General features: G+C 43.4%; 1 protein-coding gene across 1 annotated transcript in view; it reads left to right on the plus strand.

Annotated features, from left to right (window-relative positions):
- Window positions 1–24,789, plus strand: part of LOC128666738 (uncharacterized) — a 499,427-nt gene that overhangs the window by 182,488 nt on the left and 292,150 nt on the right. Inside the window, exons 8-9 of the mRNA XM_053721495.1 lie at window positions 4,540–4,647; window positions 23,468–23,575. Coding sequence (XP_053577470.1) covers window positions 4,540–4,647; window positions 23,468–23,575 — 216 coding nt within the window. The remainder of the gene's footprint in view (window positions 1–4,539; window positions 4,648–23,467; window positions 23,576–24,789) is intronic.

A 24,789-nucleotide genomic window follows, 5' to 3' on the forward strand; every position in this document is an offset into this window, starting at 1 on the left:
CCCAAGCGGGTGGCGGACATAGTAAATAAAGAGTGGGAAAGGCCCGGCATACCTTTTGTTCCCCCCCCTATATTTAAGAAATTATTTCCTATAGTCGACCCCAGAAAGGACTTATGGCAAACAGTCCCCAAGGTCGAGGGGGCGGTTTCTACTCTAAACAAACGCACTACTATTCCTATCGAAGATAGTTGTGCTTTCAAAGATCCTATGGATAAGAAATTAGAGGGTTTGCTTAAAAATATTTTTGTACAGCAAGGTTACCTTCTACAACCAATTTCATGCATTGTTCCTGTCACTACGGCAGCGTGTTTCTGGTTCGAGGAACTAGAAAAATCGCTCAGTAAAGAATCTTCGTATGAGGAGGTTATGGACAGAGTTCAAGCACTTAAATTGGCTAACTCTTTTGTTTTAGATGCCGCTTTGCAATTAGCTAGATTAGCGGCGAAAAATTCAGGGTTTGCTGTCGTGGCGCGCAGAGTGCTTTGGCTAAAGTCTTGGTCAGCGGATGTGTCTTCCAAGACAAAATTGCTTAACATTCCTTTCAAAGGTAAAACATTATTTGGACCTGATTTGAAAGAGATTATTTCAGACATCACTGGGGGAAAGGGCCACGCCCTCCCACAGGATAGGTCTTTTAAGGCTAATAATAAGCCTAATTTTCGTCCCTTTCGCAGAAACGGACCAGTCCCTAATTCTGTATCCTCTAAGCAAGAGGGTAATACTTCACAACCCAAACCAGCCTGGAAACCAATGCAAGGCTGGAACAAGGGTAAGCAGGCCAAGAAGCCTACCACTGCTACCAAAACAGCATGAAGGGATAGCCCCCGATCCGGGACCGGATCTAGTGGGGGGCAGACTTTCTCTCTTTGCTCAGGCTTGGGCAAGAGATGTTCAGGATCCTTGGGCGCTAGAAATAGTTTCTCAAGGTTATCTCCTGGAATTCAAGGAACTACCCCCAAGGGGAAGGTTCCACAGGTCTCAATTATCTTCAAACCAAATAAAGAGACAGGCATTCTTACATTGTGTAGAAGACCTGTTAAAGATGGGAGTGATACATCCAGTTCCAATAAGAGAACAAGGAATGGGATTTTATTCCAATCTGTTCATAGTTCCCAAAAAAGAGGGAACATTCAGACCAATTTTGGATCTAAAGATCCTAAACAAATTTCTCAGGGTACCATCGTTCAAAATGGAAACTATTCGAACGATCCTACCTACTATCCAGGAAAATCAATTTATGACTACCGTGGATTTAAAGGATGCGTACCTACATATTCCTATCCACAAGGAACATCATCAGTTCCTAAGGTTCGCTTTTCTGGACAAGCATTACCAGTTTGTGGCACTTCCATTTGGATTAGCCACTGCTCCAAGGATTTTCACAAAGGTACTAGGGTCCCTTCTAGCGGTTCTAAGACCAAGGGGCATTGCAGTAGTACCTTACTTGGACGACATCCTGATTCAAGCGTCGTCCCTGTCAAAAGCAAAGGCTCATACGGACATCGTCTTAGCCTTTCTCAGATCTCACGGATGGAAGGTGAACAAAGAAAAAAAGTTATCTGTCCCCGTCAACAAGAGTTCCCTTCTTGGGAACAATAATAGATTCCTTAGAAATTAGGATTTTTCTGACAGAGGTCAGAAAATCAAAACTTCTAAGCTCTTGTCAAGTACTTCATTCTGTTCCTCGTCCTTCCATAGCGCAGTGCATGGAAGTAATAGGATTGATGGTTGCAACAATGGACATAGTTCCTTTTGCACGAATTCATCTAAGACCATTACAACTGTGCATGCTCAGACAGTGGAATGGGGATTATACAGACTTGTCTCCGACGATTCAAGTAGATCAAAAGACCAGAGATTCACTCCGTTGGTGGCTGACCCTGGACAATCTGTCACAGGGAATGAGCTTCCGCAGACCAGAGTGGGTCATTGTCACGACCGACGCCAGCCTAGTGGGCTGGGGCGCAGTCTGGGAATCCCTGAAAGCTCAGGGTCTATGGTCTCGGGAAGAGTCTCTTCCGATAAACATTCTGGAACTGAGAGCGATATTCAATGCTCTCAGAGCTTGGCCTCAACTAGCAAAGGCCAAATTCATAAGGTTTCAGTCAGACAACATGACGACCGTTGCATATATCAATCATCAGGGGGGAACAAGGACTTCCCTGGCGATGAAAGAAGTGACCAAGATAATTCAATGGGCGGAGGATCACTCCTGCCACTTGTCTGCGATCCACATCCCAGAAGCGGATTTTCTGAGTCGTCAGACATTCCATCCGGGGGAGTGGGAACTCCATCCGGAAATCTTTGCCCAAATAACTCAATTATGGGGCATTCCAGACATCGTTCTGATGGCGTCTCGTCAGAACTTCAAGGTTCCTTGCTACGGGTCCAGATCCAGGGATCCCAAGGCGACCCTAGTAGATGCACTAGTAGCACCTTGGACCTTCAACCTAGCTTATGTATTCCCACCGTTTCCTCTCATCCCCAGGCTGGTAGCCAGGATCAATCAGGAGAGGGCCTCGGTGATCTTGATAGCTCCTGCGTGGCCACGCAGGACTTGGTATGCAGACCTGGTCAATATGTCATCGGCTTCACCATGGAAGCTACCTTTGAGACAGGACCTTCTTGTTCAGGGTCCATTCGAACATCCGAATCTGGTTTCCCTCCAACTGACGGCTTGGAGATTGAACGCTTGATTTTATCAAAGCGTGGGTTTTCAGATTCTGTAATAGATACTCTGATTCAGGCTAGAAAGCCTGTAACTAGAAAAATTTACCATAAAATATGGAAAAAATATATCTGTTGGTGTGAATCTAAAGGATTCCCATGGAACAAGATAAAAATTCCTAAGATTCTATCCTTTCTACAAGAAGGTTTGGAGAAAGGATTATCTGCAAGTTCTCTGAAGGGACAGATCTCTGCTTTATCTGTTTTACTTCACAAAAGACTGGCAGCTGTGCCAGATGTTCAAGCATTTGTTCAGGCTCTGGTTAGGATCAAGCCTGTTTACAGACCTTTGACTCCTCCCTGGAGTCTAAATCTAGTTCTTTCAGTTCTTCAAGGGGTTCCGTTTGAACCCTTACATTCCGTAGATATTAAGTTATTATCTTGGAAAGTTTTGTTTTTGGTTGCAATTTCTTCTGCTAGAAGAGTTTCAGAGTTATCTGCTCTGCAGTGTTCTCCGCCCTATCTGGTGTTCCATGCAGATAAGGTGGTTTTGCGTACTAAGCCTGGTTTTCTTCCGAAAGTTGTTTCCAACAAAAATATTAACCAGGAGATAGTTGTACCTTCTTTGTGTCCGAATCCAGTTTCAAAGAAGGAACGTTTGTTACACAATTTGGACGTAGTCCGTGCTCTAAAATTCTATTTAGAGGCTACTAAAGATTTCAGACAAACATCTTCCTTGTTTGTTGTTTATTCTGGTAAAAGGAGAGGTCAAAAAGCGACTTCTACCTCTTTCCTTTTGGCTTAAAAGCATTATCCGATTGGCTTATGAGACTGCCGGACGGCAGCCTCCTGAAAGAATCACAGCTCACTCCACTAGGGCTGTGGCTTCCACATGGGCCTTCAAGAACGAGGCTTCTGTTGACCAGATATGTAAGGCAGCGACTTGGTCTTCACTGCACACTTTTGCCAAATTTTACAAATTTGATACTTTTGCTTCTTCGGAGGCTATTTTTGGGAGAAAGGTTTTGCAAGCCGTGGTGCCTTCCATTTAGGTGACCTGATTTGCTCCCTCCCTTCATCCGTGTCCTAAAGCTTTGGTATTGGTTCCCACAAGTAAGGATGACGCCGTGGACCGGACACACCAATGTTGGAGAAAACAGAATTTATGCTTACCTGATAAATTACTTTCTCCAACGGTGTGTCCGGTCCACGGCCCGCCCTGGTTTTTTAATCAGGTCTGATGAATTATTTTCTCTAACTACAGTCACCACGGTATCATATGGTTTCTCCTATATATATTTCCTCCTGTCTGTCGGTCGAATGACTGGGGTGGGCGGAGCCTAGGAGGGATCATGTGACCAGCTTTGCTGGGACTCTTTGCCATTTCCTGTTGGGGAAGAGAATATCCCACAAGTAAGGATGACGCCGTGGACCGGACACACCGTTGGAGAAAGTAATTTATCAGGTAAGCATAAATTCTGTTTTCTCCATTCTCCTTCGGTTGAATGACTGGGGATTGTGGGAAGGGGAGTGATACTTAACAGCTTTACTGGGGTGCTCTTTGCCTCCTCCTGCTGGCCTGGAGTGATATTCCCAACAGTAATTGACGATTCCGTGGACTCGCCATATCCGGAAAGAATTTTTTTTTATCAGGTAAGCATACATTTTGTTTTTCTTGCAACCAACGGAAATGTGCAGAACATAAGAAAGAAATGAGCAGTGAAATTAGTATACAGTCAGGTGTGATATAGCCAGGGCTGTCACAAGTTAGAGTCCTGGATCCTGTCCAGACTCTCCATAATTAAATCTTTAATGGGGAATTGTGTTTTTGGGTCACGTACGGCCAGTAATTTCTACATATTGGAATTGCAGATATTTCTGATGAAGCTGGTGATGTCGTCTCAAACCATGAAAAAAAAGTGTTGGAGGTAGAAGAGAGAGATGATCTGCAGATAAATATCCAGTCGGACCTCTGCGTAGGTAAGTAGTCTGTATGGGGATAGTATTGTATTTTCTCTTGTAAGATGTATCGAGTCCACGGATTCATCCTTACTTGTGGGATATTCTCCTCCCCTACAGGAAGTGGCAGAGAGAGCACCCACAGCAGAGCTGCCTATATAGCTCCCCCCTTAGCTCCACCCCCCAGTCATTCTCTCTGCCTGCTTAACTGCTAGGAAGGGCAAAGAGGAGTGTGGTGACAAAAATGTTAGGTTTTTATTTTCTCAAGCAAAAGTTTGTTATTTTTAAATGGTACCGGTATGTACTATTTACTCTCTGGCAGAAAAGGGATGAAGATTTCTGCAAGGAGGATGATGATCTTAGCATTTTGTAACTAAGGTCCACTGCTGTTCTCACAAGTGCTGAAGAGTACAGGGAAACTTCAGTTGGGGGAACAGTTTGCAGGCTAAACTGCATTAAGGTATGTTCAGTCTATTTTTTTCTAGACAGACTATGTTATTTCTAGAAAAGGCTGGCAATATCCCCATGTGGGAAGGGTAAGCTGTATTCAGTCACTTGGATAGGAATTTCAGCTTGCATGAAGGGCTCATTAGTTACTGGTGACACTGTTTGGTAAAAACGTTTTTGTTTATTCAGTAAATGATGCAATTATAACGTTTTTTTGAAGGGACTAAAGTGGTCATTATAGCTTGTTTTTCAGTTTTCTAACCCACATGATTAATTTAGAGACACTCTGGTGTTTTTCTGGTAGACTTCAAAACACTGAGTGAGGTGGGAGGGGCCTATTTTCGGGCCTCAGTTGCGCAGTTTCTTTTCCTCTGAGACTTCTAACTGCTTCTCCAGAGGTTCCTGCCGTGTTTGAGGGCTGTAAAAGAAGTTTTTTCCCCCACAAATTGTTCTGAAGGGCAGGTAGGCGCCACAGCAAAGCTGTGGCAAGGTGCTGAAAGTCTTTTTTACCGGTTTTGATGTTTTTTCAATCCGGTTTTGCCATTAAGGGGTTAATTGTTTATTTGCATAGCTGTGCAAAGTTACTAAGGCTGTAAGATACTACTTTAAAAATTTCGTTAAGTTTACTGCTTTCTCTTGTAAGGTGTATCCAGTCCACGGATCATCCATTACTTGTGGGATATTCTCATTTCCAACAGGAAGTTGCAAGAGGACACCCACAGCAGAGCTGTTATATAGCCCCTCCCCTAACTGCCATATCCAGTCATTCTCTTGCAACTCTCAACACGCATGGAGGTAGTAAGAGAGAGTGGTGAAATATAGTTAGTTTTTTATCTTCAATCAAAAGTTTATTTTAAATGGTACTGGAGTTGTACTATTTTATCCCAGGCAGTAAATAGAAGAAGAATCTGCCTGAGTTTTCTATGATCTTAGCAGTTTGTAACTAAGATCCATTGCTGTTCTCACATATGTCTGAGGAGAGAGGTAACTTCAGCGGGAGAATGGCGTGCAGGTTACTCTGCTATGAGGTATGTGCAGTTAAAATTTTTTCTAGAAATGGAAAATGCTAGAAAATGCTGCTGATACCGGATTAATGTAAGTTAAGCCTGAATACAGTGATTTAATAGCGACTGGTATGCTTACTCTCAGGGGTAATACCCTTATAAAATTGCAATATAAAACGTTTGCTGGCATGTTTAATCGTTTTTATATGTGCTTTGGTGATAACATTTTATTGGGGCCTAGTTTTTTCCACATGGCTGGCTTAAATTTTGCCTAGAAACAGTTTCCTGAGGCTTTCCACTGTTGTAGTATGAGTGGGAGGGGCCTATTTTAGCGCTTTTTTGCGCAGTTAAAATTACAGACAGAGACATCCAGCTTCCCTCAGAAGTCCCCTGAATGCTATAGGACATCTCTAAAGGGCTCAAAGGCTTTCCAAAGTCGTTTATTGGGGAAGGTAGGGCCACAGCAGAGCTGTGGCAGTTTGTTGTGACTGTTAAAAAACGTCTATCGTTTTTTTTGATCCGTTTTTTTTTAACTAAGGGGTTTATCATCCATTTGCAAGTGGGTGCAATGCTTATTACATACACTGTAAAAATTTAGTTTGATTTACTGCCTTTTTTCACTGTTTTTCAAATTTTGACAAAATTTGTTTCTCTTAAAGGCACAGTACAGTTTTTTATATTTGCTTGTTAACTTGATTTAAAGTGTTTTCCAAGCTTGCTAGTCTCATTGCTAGTCTGTACAAACATGTCTGACATAGAGGAAACTCCTTGTTCATTATGTTTAAAAGCCATGGTGGAACCCCCTCTTAGAATGTGTACCAAATGTACTGATTTCACTTTAAGAAATAACGATCATATTTTGTCTTTAAAAAAAATTATCACCAGAGGAATCTGACGAGGGGGAAGTTATGCCGACTAACTCTCCCCACGTTAGTCGGCATAACTTCCCCCTCGTCAGATTCCTCTGGTGATAATTTTTTTTAAAGACAAAATATGATCTTTATTTCTAGATCCTTTGACTCCCGCTCAAGGGACTCACGCTCAAATGGCGCCAAGTACATCTAGGGCGCCCATAGCGATTACTTTACAAGACATGGCAGCAGTCATGGATAATACACTGTCAGCGGTATTAGCCAGACTAACTGAATTTATAGGTAAGCGAGATAGCTCTGGGGTTAGACGAAATTCAGAGCATACTGACGCTTTAAGAACCATGTCTGATACTGCCTCACAATATGCAGAAGCTGAGGAAGGAGAGCTTCAGTCTGTGGGTGATGTGTCTGACTCAGGAAAGATGCCTGATTCTGATATTTCTACATTTAAATTTAAGCTTGAACACCTCCGCGTGTTGCTCAGGGAGGTTTTAGCTGCTCTGAATGACTGTGATACAATTGCAGTGCCAGAGAAATTGTGTAGACTGGATAAATACTTGCAGTGCCGGTGTGTACTGACTGATGTTTTTCCAATACCTAAAAGGTTTACAGAAATTATTAAGGAATGGGATAGACCAGGTGTGCCGTTCTCTCCCCCTCCCCCTCCTGTTTTTAGAAAAATGTTTCCAATAGTCTCCACCACACAGGACTTATGGCAGACAGTCCCTAAGGTGGAGGGAGCAGTTTCTACTCTAGCAAAGCGTACTACTATCCCTGTCGAGGACAGTTGTGCTTTTTTAGATCCAATGGATAAAAAATTAGGTTACCTTAAGAAAATGTTTATTCAACAAGGTTTTATCTTACAGCCCCTTGCATGCATTGCTCCTGTCACTGCTGCTGCGGCGTTCTGATTTGAGTCTCTGGAAGAGGCTTTACAGGTAGCGACTCCATTGGATGACATACTTGGCAAGCTTAGAGCACTTAAGCTAGCCAATTCTTTTGTTTCTGATGCCATTGTTCATTTGACAAACTAACGGCTAAGAATTCTGGTTTTGCTATGCAGGGCGCTATGGCTTAAATCATGGTCAGCTGACGTGACTTCAAAATCTAAGCTACTTAACATTCCCTTCAAGGGGCAAACCCTATTCAGGCCTGGTTTGAAGGAGATTATTGCTGATATCACTGGAGGAAAAGGTCATGCCCTTCCTCAGGACAGGCCCAAATCAAGGGCCAAACAGTCTAATTTTCGTGCCTTTCGAAACTTCAAGGCAGGTGCGGCATCAACTTCCTCTAATGCAAAACAAGAGGGAACTTTTGCTCAGTCCAAGACGGTCTGGAGACCAAATCAGACCTGGAACAAAGGTAAGCAGGCCAAAAAGCCTGCTGCTGCCTCTAAGACAGCATGAAGGAACGGCCCCCTGTCTGGTAACGGATCTAGTAGGGGGCAGACTTTCACTCTTCGCCCAGGCATGGGCAAGAGATGTCCAGGATCCCTGGGCGTTGGAAATTATATCCTAGGGATATCTTCTGGACTTCAAAGCTTCCCCCCCAAAAGGGAGATTTCACCTTTCACAATTATCGCAAAACCAGATAAAGAGAGAGGCATTCTTACACTGTGTACAAGACCTCCTAGTTATGGGAGTGATCCATCCAGTTCCAAAGGAGGAACTGGGACAGGGTTTTTACTCAAATCTGTTTGTGGTTCCCAAAAAAGAGGGAACCTTCAGACCAATTTTGGATCTAAAGATCTTAAATAAATTCCTCAGAGTTCCATCATTCAAAATGGAAACTATTCGTACCATCCTACCTATGATCCAGGAGGGTCAATATATGACTACAGTGGATTTAAAGGATGCTTATCTTCACATTCCGATACACAAAGATCATCATCGGTTTCTCAGGTTTGCCTTTCTAGACAGGCATTACCAGTTTGTAGCTCTTCCCTTTGGATTAGCTACAGCCCCAAGAATCTTTACGAAGGTTCTGCGGTCACTTCTGGCGGTCCTAAGGCCGCGGGGCATAGCAGTGGCCCCTTATTTAGACGACATCCTGATACAGGCGTCAAACTTCCAAATTGCCAAGTCTCATACGGACGTAGTACTGGCATTTCTGAGATCGCATGGGTGGAAAGTGAACGAGGATCTCTGATAGATTCTGTAGAAATGAAAATTTACCTGACGGAGTCCAGGTTTTCAAAGCTTCTAAATTCCTGCCGTGTTCTTCATTCCATTCCGCGCCCTTCGGTGGCTCAGTGCATGGAAGTGATCGGCTTAATGGTAGCGGCAATGGACATAGTGCCGTTTGCACGCCTACATCTCAGACTGCTGCAACTATGCATGCTCAGTCAGTGGAACGGGGATTACACAGATTTGTCCCCTCTACTAAATCTGGATCAAGAGACCAGGGATTCTCTTCTCTGGTGGCTATCTCGGGTCCATCTGTCCAAAGGTATGACCTTTCGCAGGCCAGATTGGACAATTGTAACAACAGATGCCAGCCTTCTAGGTTGGGGTGCAGTCTGGAGCTCCCTGAAGGCTCAGGGATCGTGGACTCAGGAGGAGACACTCCTTCCAATAAATATTCTGGAACTGAGAGCGATATTCAATGCTCTTCAGGCTTGGCCTCAGTTAGCAACTCTGAGGTACATCAGATTTCAGTCGGACAACATCACGACTGTGGCTTACATCAACTATCAAGGGGGAACAAGAAGTTCCCTAGCGATGTTAGAAGTATCAAGGATAATTCGCTGGGCAGAGACTCACTCTTGCCACCTATCAGCTATCCATATCCCAGGTGTAGATAACTGGGAGGCGGATTTTCTAAGTCGTCAGACTTTTCATCCGGGGGAGTGGGAACTCCATCCGGAGGTGTTTGCACAATTGATTCATCGTTGGGGCAAACCAGAACTGGATCTCATGGCGTCTCGCCAGAACGCCAAGCTTCCTTGTTACGGATCCAGGTCCAGGTATCCCAAGGCGACGCTGATAGATGCTCTAGCAGCGCCCTGGTCTTTCAACCTGGCTTATGTGTTTCCACCGTTTCCTCTGCTCCCTCGACTGATTGCCAAGATCAAGCAGGAGAAAGCATCAGTGATTTTGATAGCGCCTGCGTGGCCACGCAGGACCTGGTATGCAGATCTAGTGGACATGTCATCCTTTCCACCATGGACTCTACCTCTGATACAGGACCTTCTACTTCAGGGTCCTTTCAACCATCCAAATCTAATTTCTCTGAGACTGACTGCCTGGAGATTGAACGCTTGATTTTATCAAAGCGTGACTTCTCCGAGTCAGTCATTGATACCTTAATACGGGCACGAAAGCCTGTCACCAGGAAAATTTATCATAAGATATGGCGTAAATATCTTTATTGGTGTGAATCCAAGGGTTACTCATGGAGTAAGGTCAGGATTCCCAGGATATTATCCTTTCTTCAAGAAGGTTTGGAGAAAGGATTGTCCGCTAGGTCCTTAAAGGGACAGATTTCTGCTCTGTCTATTCTTTTGCGCAAGCGTCTGGCAGATGTTCCAGACGTTCAGACATTTTGTCAGACTTTAGTTAGAATCAAGCCTGTGTTTAAACCTGTTGCTTCGCCATGGAGCTTAAATTTGGTTCTTAAGGTTCTTCAAGGAGTTCCGTTTGAACCTCTTCATTCCAAAGATATCAAACTTTTATCTTGGAAAGTTCTTTTTTTGGTAGCTATTTCCTCGGCTCGTAGAGTCTCCGAATTATCTGCCTTACATTGTGATTCTCCTTATCTGATTTTTCCATACGGATAAGGTAGCCCTGCGTACCAAACCTGGGTTTTTACCTAAGGTGGTATCTAACAAGAATGTCAATCAAGAGATTGTTGTTCCATCCTTGTGTCCTAATCCTTCTTCAAAGAAGGAACGTCTATTACACAATCTGGACGTGGTTCGTTACAAAGCTACTAAAGATTTTCGTCAAACATCTGCTTTGTTTGTTGTCTACTCTGGACACAGGAGAGGTCAAAAGGCTTCGGCTACCTCTCTTTCTTTTTGGCTAAGAAGCATAATCCGCTTAGCCTATGAGACTGCTGGACAGCAGCCTCCTGAAAGGATTACAGCTCATTCTACTAGAGCTGTGGCTTCCAGTTGGGCCTTTAAAAATTAGGCTTCTGTTGAACAGATTTGCAAGGCGGCGACTTGGTCTTTGCTTCATACTTTTTCAAAATTCTACAAATTTGATACTTTTGCTTCTTCGGAGGCTATTTTTGGGAGAAAGGTCTTACAGGCAGTGGTACCTTCCGTTTAAGTACCTGCCTTGTCCCTCCCTTCATCCGTGTACTTTAGCATTGGTATTGGTATCCCACAAGTAATGGATGATCCGTGGACTGGATACACCTTACAAGAGAAAACACAATTTATGCTTACCTGATAAATTTATTTCTCTTGTGGTGTATCCAGTCCACGGCCCGCCATGTCATTTTAAGGCAGGTAATTTTTTTATTTAAACTACAGTCACCACTGCACCCTATGGTTTCTCCTTTCTCTGTGTGTTTTCGGTCGAATGACTGGTTATGGCAGTTAGGGGAGGAGCTATATAACAGCTCTGCTGTGGGTGTCCTCTTGCAACTTCCTGTTGGGAATGAGAATATCCCACAAGTAATGGATGATCCGTGGACTGGAATACACCACAAGAGAAATAAATTTATCAGGTAAGCATAAATTGTGTTTTTTTACACTGTTTTGCAGCATTTGTGCAGCTTTTTTTCTCTTAAAGGCACAGTACCGTTTTATTTACTTTGATTAAAGTGTTTTCCAAGCTTGCTTGTTACATTACTAGCCTGTTTAACATGTCTGACACCAAGGAAAATCCTTGTTCAATATGTTTGGAAGCCATTGTGGTACCCCCTCTTAGAATGTGTCACAATTGTACTGATATGTCTATGAACTATAAAGAACATATATTGGCACTTAAAAATAGAGCTATAGATGATTCTCAGTCAGAAGTAAATGAGGGTTCGACATCTAGCTCTCCCCAAGTGTCACAACCAGTAACACCCGCACAAGTGACGCCAAGTACCTCTAGTGCGTCAAAGACATGGCCACAGTTATGAATACAACCCTCACAGAGGTTTTATCCTAACTGCGTGGTTTACAAGGAAAGCGGGACAGCTCTGGGTTAAGGAAAAATGCTGAGCAGTCTGACGCTTTAGTACCCGTATCTGATATGCCCTCACAATGCGCTGAGGTAGGGGTGAGGGATTTGTTATCTGAGGGAGAAATTTCTGATTCAGGAAAGACGTTTCCTCAGACAGATTCTGATGACGGCCTTTAAACTTAAGCTTGAACTCCTCCGCTTTCAAAGATACTATGGATAAAAAATTAGAGTGTCTCCTGAAGAAAATTTTTGTTCATCAAGGTTTTCTTCTTCAACCTATTGCGTGCATTGTTCCTGCAACTACTGCAGCTGCTTTCTGGTTTGAGGCTCTAGAAGAGGCTCTTCAGATGGAGACTCCATTAGAAGAAATTTTGGACAGAATTAAGGCCCTTAAATTGGCTAATTCTTTTATTACAGATGCCGCTTTTCAACTGGCTAAATTAGCAGCAAAGAATTCAGGTTTTGCCATTTTAGCACGCAGGGCGTTATGGCTTAGATCCTGGTCTGCTGATGTGTCATCTAAAACTAAACTTTTGAACATCCCTTTCAAAGGAAAGACCCTATTCGGGCCTGTACTGAAAGATTTTTTCAAACATCACTGGAGGGAAAGATCATGCCCTCCCTCAGGATAGATCAAATAAGATGAGGACCAAACAAAATAATTTTCGTTCCTTTTGGAATTTCAAGAGTGGTCCCGCTTCAGCTTCCCCTGCAGCAAAGCAAGAGGGGAATTTTGCCCAATCCAAGTCAGTCTGGAGACTTAACCAGGCTTGGTACAAGGGTAAACAGGCCAAGAAGCCTGCAGCTGCCTCTAAGACAGCATGAAGGGGTAGCCCCCGATCCAGGACCGGATCTAGTAGGGGGCAGACTCTCTCTCTTCGCTCTGGCTTGGGCAAGAGATGTTCACGATCCCTGGGTTTTAAAAATTGTGTCCCAAGGATATTTTCTGGAATTCAAAGGCTCTCTTCCAAGGGGGACTTTTTACATTTCTTGATTGTATGTAAACAGACAAAGAGAAAGGCGTTCTTACGCTGTGTAGAAGACCTACATACCATGGGGATGATCCGCCTAGTCCCAAAAGAGGAACAGGGGCTAGGATTTTACTCAAACTTGTTTGTGGTTTCCAAAAAAGAGGGAACTTTCAGATCAATCTTGGATCTCAAAATTCTAAACAAGTTCCTCAAAGTTCCATCATTCAAGATGGAGACTATTTGGTCTATTCTACCTCTGATCCAGGAGGGTCAATATATGACCACCGTGGATTTAAAGGATGCATATCTGCACATCCCTATTCACAGAATTTTCACAAGGGTGCTAGGGTCCATTCTGGCGGTTCTCGACCACGGGGCATAGCAGTGGCGCCTTATATAGACGACATCTTAATTCAGGCGTCAACTTTCCAGCTATCCAAGTCTCACACGGACATTGTGTTGGCTTTTCTGAGATCTCACGGGTGGACAGTGAACATTAAAAAAAGAGTTCTCTCTTCCCTCTTATAAGAGTTTCCTTCCTAGGGACTCTGATAGACTAGGTAGAAAAGAAAATATTTCTGACGGCGGTCAGAAAATCAAAGCTCTTAACCACTTGCCGAGCTCTTCATTCCATTCCTTGGCCATCAGTGGCTCAGTATATGGAGGTAATCAGACTCATGGTAGCGGCAATGGACATATTTCCTTTTGCCCGCCTACACCTCAGACCACTACAACTATGCATGCTCAAACAGTGGAATGGGGATTATGCAGATTTGTCTCAACTGCATCTGGACCAGGAGACCAGAGATTCTCTTCTCTGGTGATTGTCTCGGGACCACCTGTCTCAGGGAATGTGTTTCCGCAGGCCAGAGTGGCTCATTGTAACGACAGATGCCAGCCTGCTAGGCTGGGATGCAGTCTGGAACTCCCTGAAAGCACAGGGCTTATGGTCTCGGGAGTAATCTCTTCTCCTGATAAATATTCTAGAACTGAGAGCGATAGTCAATGCGTTTCAGGTGTGGCCTCAGCTTGCTGCGGCCAAATTCATCAGGTTTCAGTCGGACAACATCACGACTGTAGCATATATCAATCATCAAGGAGGAACAAGGAGTTCTCTAGCAATGATGGAGGTAACCAAAATAATCCGATGGGTAGAGGATTACTCTTGCCATCTCTCAGCAATCCACATCCCAGGAGTAGAGAACTGGGAGGCGGATTTCCTAAGTCGTTAGACTTTTTATCTGGGGGAGTGGGAACTCCATCCGGAGGTATTTGCCCAGCTGATTCAGCTATGGGGCACACCAGAATTGGATCTGATGGCGTTCCGTCAGAATGCCAAACTTCCTCGTTATGGGTCCAGGTCTCTGGATCCCAAGGCGGTACTGATAGATGTTCTAACAGTGCCTTGGTCCTTCAATCTGGCCTATGTATTTCCTCTCCTTCTACGTCTGGTTGCCAGAATAAAGCAGGAGAGAGCTTCGTTGATTCTGATAGCACTTGCGTGGCCACGCAGGACTTGGTATGCAGACCTAGTGGACATGTCCTTGGTTCTACCGTGGACTCTGCCAATGAGGCAGGACCTTCTAATCCAAGGTCTGTTCACGCATCCAAATCTAATTTCTCTGCGTCTGATTGCTTGGAGATTGAACGCCTGATTCTATCAAAGCGTGGTTTCTCTGAGTCGGTCATTGATACCCTGATTCAGGCTAGAAAGATTGTCACCAGGAAGATCTATCATAAGATTTGGTGCAAATATCTTTATTGGTGTGAATCCAAAGGTTACTCGTGGAGAGTAAGGTTTGGAGAAGGGATTATCAGCTAGTTCCTTATAAGGACAAATATCTGCTTTGTCTATTCTTCTACACAAACGTCTGGCAGATGTCCCAGACTTTCGAGCATTTAGTCAGGCTTTGGTCAGAATCAAGCCTGTATTTAAACCTGTTGCTCCGCCATGGAGCTTAAATTTAGTTCTTAAAGTTCTTCAAGGGGTTCCGTTTGAACCTATGCATTCCATGGATATTAAGCTTCTATCTTTGAAAGTTTTGTTTTTAGTAGCTATCTCTTCGGCTCGAAGAGTTTCTGAGCTATATGCTTTACAGTGTGATTCCCCTTATCTTATTTTCCATGCAGATAAGGTGGTTTTGCGTACCAAACCTGGGTTTCTTCCTAAGGTTGTTTCTTATAAGAATATCAATCAAGAGATTGTTGTTCCTTCACTGTGTCCTAATCTTTCTTCAAAGAAGGAACGTCTGTTGCACAATCTTGATGTGGTTCGTGCTTTAAAGTTCTACTTACAAGCAACTAAAGATTTCCGTCAAACATCTTCATTGTTTGTTGTTTATTCTGGTAAGCGGAGAGGTCAGAAGGCTACGGCTACCTCTCTTTCCTTTTGGCTGACAAGCATCATCCGTTTGGCCTATGAGACTGCTGGACAGCAGCCTCCTGAAATAATTACTGCTCATTCTACTAGAGCTGTGGCTTCCACATGGCTTTTAAAAATGAGGCTTCTGTTGAACAGATTTGTAATGACTTGGCGACTTGGTCTTCGCTTCATACTTTTTCCAAATTTTCCAAATTTCATACTTTTGCTTCTTCGGAGGCTATTTTTGGGAGAGAGGTTCTACAAGCAGTGGTTCCTTCCGTTTAAGGTCCCTGTCTTGTCCCTCCCTTCATCCGTGTCCTAAAGCTTTGCTATTGGTATCCCACAAGTAAGTATGAATCCGTGGACTCGATACATCTTACAAGAGAAAACATAATTTATGCTTACCTGATAAATGTATTTCTCTTGTGATGTATCGAGTCCACAGCCCGCCCTGTTTATTAAGACAGGCATATATATTTTCATTTTTAAGCTTTCAGTCACCACTGCACCCTATAGTTTCTCCTTTTTCTTCCTAGCCTTCGGTCGAATGACGGGGAGGGGGGGGAGCTATATAGGCAGCTCTGCTGTGGGTGCTCTCTCTGCCACTTCCTGTAGGGGAGGAGAATATCCCACAAGTAAGGATGAATCCGTGGACTCGATATATCACAAGAGAAATAAATGTATCAGGTAAGCATAAATTATGTTTTGGAGGGGAATAGTATTGGATTTTGGAGGGGAAGAGTATTGGATTTTGGAGGGGAAGAGTATTGGATTTTGGAGGGGAAGAGTATTGGATTTTGGGGGGGAATAGTATTGGATTTTGGAGGGGAATAGTATTGGATTTTGGGGGGGGAATAGTATTTGATTTTGGGAGGGGAATAGAATTGGATTTTGGGAGGGGAATAGAATTGGATTTTGGGAGGGGATATTATTGGATTTTGGAGAGGAATAGAATTGGATTTTGGAGAGGAATAGAATTGGATTTTGGAGAGGAATAGAATTGGATTTTGGAGGGGGATAGTATTGGATTTTGGGGGGGGGATAGTATTGGATTTTGGAGAGGAATAGAATTGGATTTTGGAGAGGAATAGAATTGGATTTTGGAGGGGGATAGTATTGGATTTTGGGGGGGGGGAATAGTATTGGATTTTGTTGGGGAATAGTATTGGATTTTGTTGGGGAATAGTATTGGATTTTGTTGGGGAATAGTATTGGATTTTGGAGAGGAATAGTATTGGGTTTTGGAGGGGAATAGTATTGGATTTGGGTGGGGAATAGAATTGGATTTTGGGTGGGGAATAGTATTGGATTTTGGGTGGGGAATAGTATTGGATTTTGGGTGGGGAATAGTATTGGATTTTGGGTGGGGAATAGTATTGGATTTTGGGTGGGGAATAGAATTAGAAGAAGTATTATTTATTTGGTGTATGAGACTGCTGGACAGCATCCTCCTGAGAGAAGCACAGCTCATTGCACTAGGGCTGTTTCTTCTTCTTGGGCTTTCAAAAATGAAGCTTCTGTGGAGCAGATTTGTAAGGCTTTGCATACTTTTTCCAAATTTTATAAATTTGATACTTTTGCCTCGGCTGAGGCTTTTTTTTGGGAGAAAGGTTCTTCAAGCAGTGGTGCCTTCTGTCTAAGTTCCCTGTCTTGTCCCTCCCTAATCATCAGTGTCCTCTAGCTTGGGTATTGATTCCCAACAGTAATTGATGATTCCGTGGACTCACCATGTTATTTGAAAGAAAACTAAATTTATGCTTACCGGATAAATTTCTTTCCGGATATGTTGAGTCCACGGCCCGCCCTTTTTTTTTCTAAGACTGTTTCTCTTGCAAGATGTATCGAGTCCACGAATTCATCCAATACTTGTGGGATATTCTCCTTCCCAACAGGAAGTGGCAAAGAGAGCACCCACAGCAGAGCTGTCTATATAGCTCCTCCCCTAACTCCACCCCCCAGTCATTCTCTTTGCCGGCGCTAAGCAATAGGAAGGGTAAAGTGATTGTGGTGACAAAAATGTTAGTTCTTATTTTCTCAAGCAAAAGTTTATTATTTTAAATGGTACCGGTGTGTACTATTTACTCTCTAGCAGAAAAGGGATGAAGATTTCTGCATGGAGGATGATGATCTTAGCACTTTGTAACTAAGATCCACTGCTGTTCCCAAAGAGGCGGAGGAGTACAGGAAAACTTCAGTTGGGGGAACGGTTTGCATGCTAAGCTGCACTGAGGTATGTTCAGTCATTTTTTTCTAGACAGACTGTGATAATTCTAGAAAAGGCGAAAATATCCCCATGGGGGAGAAGGGTAAGCTGTATTCAGAGACTTAGTATGGAATTACCAGCTTGCATAAAGGGCTAAGTTAATACTGGTTGACACTTATAAGAAAGGCTAATGTTTTTTATTAAGGATTAACGTTTTGAGGTACTTTGGAGGTTAATTACGGCTTATTTATGGGTTATTAACCCACATGGCTAGATTAGAAACACTTTAGTGTGTTTCTTTTAGGCCCCACAGACATCGAGTGAGGTGGGAGGGGCCTATTTTTGCGCTTCAGATGCGCAGTTGTTTTTACAAGACAAGACTTCAAGCTGCTACACCGGAGGGTCCTGCTGTATTTGAGGGCCTAAAGGAAGTATTTCCCCCACAAAATCTTTCCCTAAGGGCAGGTAGGCGCCACAGCAGAGCTGTGGCATGGTGCTGAGCGTTTTTTTCCGTTTTTTGACGTTTTGTCAATCCGGTTTTTGCATTAAGGGGTTAATCGTTTATTTGACTGTTGGGGCAATCTTACTAAAGCTTTAAGTATCTACTGTAAAAATTTTGAAAAGTTAACTGCTTTTTTTACACTGTTTTGCAGAATTTGTGCACCTTTTTTTTTTCTTAAAGGCACAGTACCGTTTTTCTAAGTGTTGTCTTTCTTTGAATAAAGTGTTTTCCAAGCTTGCTTGTTTCATTACTAGCCTGTTTAACATGTCTGACATCAAGGAAACTCCTTGTTCAATGTGTTTAGAAGCCATTGTGGAACCCCCTCTTAGAATGTGTCCCACTTGCACTGATATGTCTATAAATTTTAAAGAGCATATTGTAGCACTTAAAAATATAGCGCTAGATGATTCTCAAACAGAAAGAAATGAGGTTATGCCATCTAGCTCTCCCCAAGTGTCACAACCAGTAACGCCCGCACAAGTGACGCCAAGTACCTCTAGTGCGTCTACTTCGTTTACTTTCCAAGATATGGCCGCAGTTATGAATACAACCCTCACAGAGGTTTTATCTAAACTGCCTGGGTTACAAGGGAAGCGTGATAGCTCTGGGTTAAGAACAAATGCTGAGCCTTCTGATGCTTTAGTTGCCGTATCCGATATACCCTCACAATGTTCTGAATTAGGGGTAAGGGATTTGCTGTCTGAGGGAGAGATTTCTGATTCAGGTAAGACGCTCCCTCAGAGAGATTCTGATATGACGGCCTTCAAATTTAAGCTTGAACACCTCCGCTTGTTGCTCAGGGAGGTATTAGCGACTCTGGATGATTGTGACCCTATAGTGGTTCCAGAGAAATTGTGTAAAATGGACAAATACCTAGAGGTTCCTGTTTACACTGATGTTTTTCCGGTCCCTAAGAGGATTGCGAACATTGTTACTAGGGAGTGGGATAGACCAGGTATTCCGTTCGCTCCCCCTCCTGTTTTTAAGAAAATGTTCCCCATATCTGACACCATGCGGGACTCGTGGCAGACGGTCCCTAAGGTGGAGGGAGGTATTTCTACTCTCGCCAAGCGTACAACTATACCTATCGAAGACAGTTGTGCTTTCAAAGATCCTATGGATAAAAAATTAGAGGGTCTCCTAAAGAAAATTTTTGTTTATCAAGGTTTTCTTCTCCAACCTATTGCGTGCATTGTTCCTGTAACTACTGCAGCTGCTTTCTGGTTCGAGGCTCTGGAAGAGGCTCTTCAGATGGACACCCCATTAGAGGATATTATGGATAGAATTAAGGCCCTTAAGTTGGCTAATTCTTTCATTACAGATGCCGCTTTTCAACTGGCTAAATTAGCGGCAAAGAATTCAGGTTTTGCCATTTTAGCGCGCAGGGCGTTATGGCTTAAGTCCTGGTCAGCTGATGTGTCGTCAAAATCTAAACTTTTGAACATCCCTTTCAAAGGAAAGACCCTATTTGGGCCTGAACTGAAGGAGATTATTTCAGACATCACTGGAGGGAAAGGCCATGCCCTCCCTCAGGATAAAACAAATAAAATGATTTTTGTTCCTTTCGAAATTTCAAGAGTGTTCCCTCTTCCTCTTCCCCGGCTGCAAAGCAAGAGGGGAATTTTGCTCAATCTAAGTCAGTCTGGAGACCTAACCAGGCTTGGAACAAGGGTAAACAGGCCAAGAAGCCTGCTGCTGCCTCTAAGACAGCATGAAGGGGTAGCCCCCGATCCGGGACCGGATCTAGTAGGGGGCAGGCTCTCTCTCTTCGCTCTGGCTTGGGCAAGAGATGTTCACGATTCCTGGGCTTTAGAAATTTTTTTCCCAGGGATATCTTCTAGACTTCAAAGATTCCCCCCCAAGGGGGAGATTTCACATTTCTCAATTGTCTGCAAACTAGACAAAGAGAGAGGCATTCTTACGCTGTGTAGAAGACCTACATACCATGGGAGTGATTCACCCAGTTCCAAAAGCGGAACAAGGGCTAGGGTTTTACTCAAACCTGTTTGTGGTTTCCAAAAAAGAAGGCACTTTCAGACCAATCTTGGATCTCAAAATTCTAAACAAATTCCTCAGAGTCCCATCTTTCAAGATGGAGACTATTCGGACTATTCTGCCACTGATCCAGGAGGGTCAATATATCACCACCGTGGATTTAAAGGATGCATATCTGCACATCCCTATTCACAGAGATCATCACCAATTTCTCAGGTTCGCCTTTCTGGACAGGCATTACCAGTTTGTGGCCCTTCCCTTTGGGTTGGCCACGGGTCCCAGAATTTTCACAAAGGTGCTAGGGTCCCTTCTGGCGGTTCTAAGACCGCGGGGCATAGCAGTGGCGCCTTATCTAGTCGACATCTTAATTCAAGCGTCTACTTTCCAGTTAGCCAAGTCTCACACGGACATCATGTTGGCTTTTCTGAGATCTCATGGGTGGAAGGTGAACATTAAAAAAGAGTTCTCTCTTCCCTCTCACAAGAGTTTCCTTCCTAGGGACTCTAATAGACTCGGTAGAAATGAAAATATTTCTTACGGAGGTCAGGAAATCAAAACTTGTAACCACCTGCCGAGCTCTTCATTCCATTCCTTGGCCGTCAGTGGCTCAGTGTATGGAGGTAATCGGACTAATGGTAGCGGCAATGGACATAGTTCCATTTGCTTGCCAACACCTCAGACCACTGCAACTATGCATGCTTGAATAGTGGAATGGGGATTATGCAGATTTATCTCCTCAGATACATCTGGATCAGGAGACCAGAGATTCTCTTCTCTGGTGGTTGTCACAGGTTCACCTGTCCCAGGGAATGTTTTCCGCAGGCCAGAGTGGGTCATAGTAACGACAGATTCCAGCTACTGGGCTGGGGTGCAGTCTGGAACTCACTGAAAGCACAGGGTTTATGGACTCAGGAGGAGGCTCTCCTTCCGATAAACATTCTAGAACTGAGAGCGATATTCAATGCGCTTCAGGCGTGGCCTCAACTGGCTGCGGACAAATTAATCAGATTTCAGTCGGACAACATCACGACTGTAGCTTATATCAATCATCAAGGAGGAACACTGAGTTCTCTAGCGATGATGGAGGTGACCAAAATAATTCGATGGGCAGAGACTCGCTCTTGCCATCTTTCAGCAATCCATATCCCAGGGGTAGAGAACTGGGAGGTGGATTTCCTAAGTCGTCAGACTTTTCATCCGGGGGGGTGGGAGCTCCATCCGGAAGTATTTGCCCAATTTACTCAGCTATGGGGCACACCAGAATTAGATCTGATGGCGTCCCATCAGAACGCCAAGCTTCCTTGTTACGGATCCAGGTCAAGGGATCCCCAGGCAGCACTTATAGATGCTCTAGCAGTGTCCTGGTCCTTCAACCTGGCTTATGTGTTTCCTCCATTTCCTCCATTTCCTCCATTTCCTCTCACCAGGACTTGGTATGCAGATCTGGTGGACATGTCATCCGTTCCACCGTGGACTCTGCCAATGAGGCAGGATCTTCTAATTCAGGGTCCATTCAAGCATCCAAATCTGATTTCTCTGCGTCTGACTGCTTGGAGATTGAACGCCTGATTTTATCAAAGCGTGGTTTCTCTGAGTCGGTCATTGATACCCTGATTCAGGCTAGAAAGCCTGTCACCAGGAAAATCTATCATAAGATATGGCGAAAATATCTTTATTGGTGTGAATCCAAGGGTTACTCATGGAGTAAGATTAGGATTCCTAGGATATTGTCTTTTCTCCAAGAAGGATTAGAGAAGGGAGTATCAGCTAGTTCCTTAAAAGGACAGATATCTGCTTTGTCTATTCTTTTACACAAGCGTCTGGCAGATGTTCCAGATGTTCAGGCGTTTAGTCAGGCTTTAGTTAGAATCAAGCCTGTGTTTAAACCTGTTGCTCCGCCATGGCGTTTAAATTTAGTTCTTAAAGTTCTTCAAGGGGTTCCATTTGAATCTATGCATTCCATAGATATTAAGCTTCTATCTTGGAAAGTTCTGTTTTTAGTAGCTAGCTCTTCGGCTCAAAGAGTTTATGAATTGTCTGATTTACAGTGTGACTCACCTTATCATGTTTTCCATGCGGATAAGGTGGTTTTGCGTACCAAACCTGGATTCCTTCCTAAGGTTGTTTCTAACAGGAATATCAATTAGGACATTTTTGTTCCTTCTATGTGTCCTTCTATGTGTCCTAATCCTTCTTCCAAGAAGGAACGTCTGTTGCACAATCTAGATGTAGTTCGTGCTTTAAAGTTCTACTTACAAGCAACTAAAGATTTCCGTCAAACATCTTCATTGTTTGTTGTCTATTCTGGAAAGCGGAGAGGTCAAAAGGCTACGGCAACCTCTTTCTTTTTGGCTGAAAAGCATCATCCGTTTGGCTTATGAGACTGCTGGCCAGCAGCCTCCTGAAAGAATTACTGCTCACTGTACTAGAGCAGTGGCTTCCACATGGGCTTTTAAAAATGAGGCTTCTGTTGAACAGATTTGTAAGGCGGCGACTTGGTCTTCGCTTCATACTTTTTCCAAATTTTCCAAATTTCATACTTTTGCTTCTTCAGAGGCTATTTTTGGGAGAAAAGTTCTACAAGCAGTGGTGCCTTCCGTTTAGGTACCTGTCTTGTCCCTCCCTTCATCCGTGCCCTAAAGCTTTGGTATTGGTATCCCACAAGTATTGGATGAATCTGTGGACTCGATGCATCTTGCAAGAGAAAACTAAATTTATGCTTACCTGATAAATTTCTTTCTTTTGCGATGTATCGAGTCCACGGCCCGACCTGTCTATTTAAGACAGGTAGTATATTTTATTAAAAAACTTCAGTCACCTCTGCACCCTATAGTTTCTCCTTTTTCTTCCTAACCTTCAGTCGAATGACTGGGGGGTGGAGTTAGGGGAGGAGCTATATAGACAGCTCTGCTATCAGATAAGCATAAATTGTTTTTTTGTCTTCAGGCATCTCTACACTTTGTGTTATTCCTTTTCTCCATTCTCCTTCGGTTGAATGACTGGGGATTGTGGGAAGGGGAGTGATACTTAACAGCTTTACTGGGGTGCTCTTTGCCTCCTCCTGCTGGCCAGGAGTAATATTCCCAACAGTAATTGACGATTCCGTGGACTCGCCATATCCGGAAATAATTTTTTTTTATCAGGTAAGCATACATTTTGTTTTTCTTGCAACCAACGGAAATGTGCAGAACATAAGAAAGAAATGAGCAGTGAAATTAGTATACAGTCAGGTGTGATATAGCCAGGGCTGTCACAAGTTAGAGTCCTGGATCCTGTCCAGACTCTCCATAATTAAATCTTTAATGGGGAATTGTGTTTTTGGGTCACGTACGGCCAGTAATTTCTACATATTGGAATTGCAGATATTTCTGATGAAGCTGGTGATGTCGTCTCAAACCATGAAAAAAAAGTGTTGGAGGTAGAAGAGAGAGATGATCTGCAGATAAATATCCAGTCGGACCTCTGCGTAGGTAAGTAGTCTGTATGGGTATAGTATTGGATTTGAGGGGATAGTATTGTATTTTTTTGGGGGGTAGTATTGTATTTGAGGGGATAGTATTGTATTTGGGGGGGTAGTATTGGATTTTGGAGGGGAATAGTATTGGATTTTGGGGGGGAATAGTATTGGATTTTGGGGGGGAATAGTATTGGATTTTGGAGGGGATTAGAATTGGATTTTGGAGGGGATAGTATTGGATTTTGGAGAGGAATAGAATTTGATTTTGGAGGGGAATAGTATTGGATTTGGGTGGGGAATAGAATTGGATTTTGGGTGGGGAATAGAATTGGATTTTGGGTGGGGAATAGAATTGGATTTTGGGGGGAATAGAATTGGATTTTGGGGGGGAATAGTATTGGATTTATAGAGCCACCCCCCTCATAAACGTGTCCCCGATAATAATTTTATTTGCATTTTCAGTTTTCTTCTGTTAAGTGTGATCAGTCCACGGGTCATCATTACTTCTGGGATATTACTCCTCCCCAACAGGAAGTGCAAGAGGATTCACCCAGCAGAGCTGCATATAGCTCCTCCCCTCTACGTCACTCCCAGTCATTCTCTTGCACCCAACGACTAGATAGGATGTGTGAGAGGACTATGGTGATTATACTTCGTTTTATATCTTCAATCAAAAGTTTGTTATTTTAAAATAGCACCGGAGTGTGTTATTACCTCTCTGGCAGAGTTTGAAGAAGAATCTACCAGAGTTTTGCTATGATTTTAGCCGGAGTAGTTAAGATCATATTGATGTTCTCGGCCATCTGAGGAGTGAGGTAAACTTCAGATCAGGGGACAGCGGGCAGATGAATCTGCATAGAGGTATGTAGCAGTTTTTATTTTCTGACAATGGAATTGATGAGAAAATCCTGCCATACCGATATAATGTCATGTATGTATACTTTACACTTCAGTATTCTGGGGAATGGTACTTCACTAGAATTACACTGTAAGAAATACATAAAGCTGTTTAATAACTAGAGATTATGTTTAACGTTTTTGCTGGAATGTAAAATCGTTTTCATTTGCTGAGGTACTGTGTGAATAAATGTTTGGGCACTATTTTTCAACTTGGCAGTTGCTTAATCTGTTTTTCTGACAGTTTCTGTTCTCCCTCACTGCTGTGTGTGAGGGGGAGGGGCCGTTTTTTGGCGCTTTTTCTATGCATCAAATATTTCAGTCAGCAAC

The sequence above is a fragment of the Bombina bombina genome, chromosome 7 (genome assembly GCF_027579735.1).
Source record: "Bombina bombina isolate aBomBom1 chromosome 7, aBomBom1.pri, whole genome shotgun sequence".
Lineage (NCBI taxonomy): Eukaryota > Metazoa > Chordata > Amphibia > Anura > Bombinatoridae > Bombina > Bombina bombina.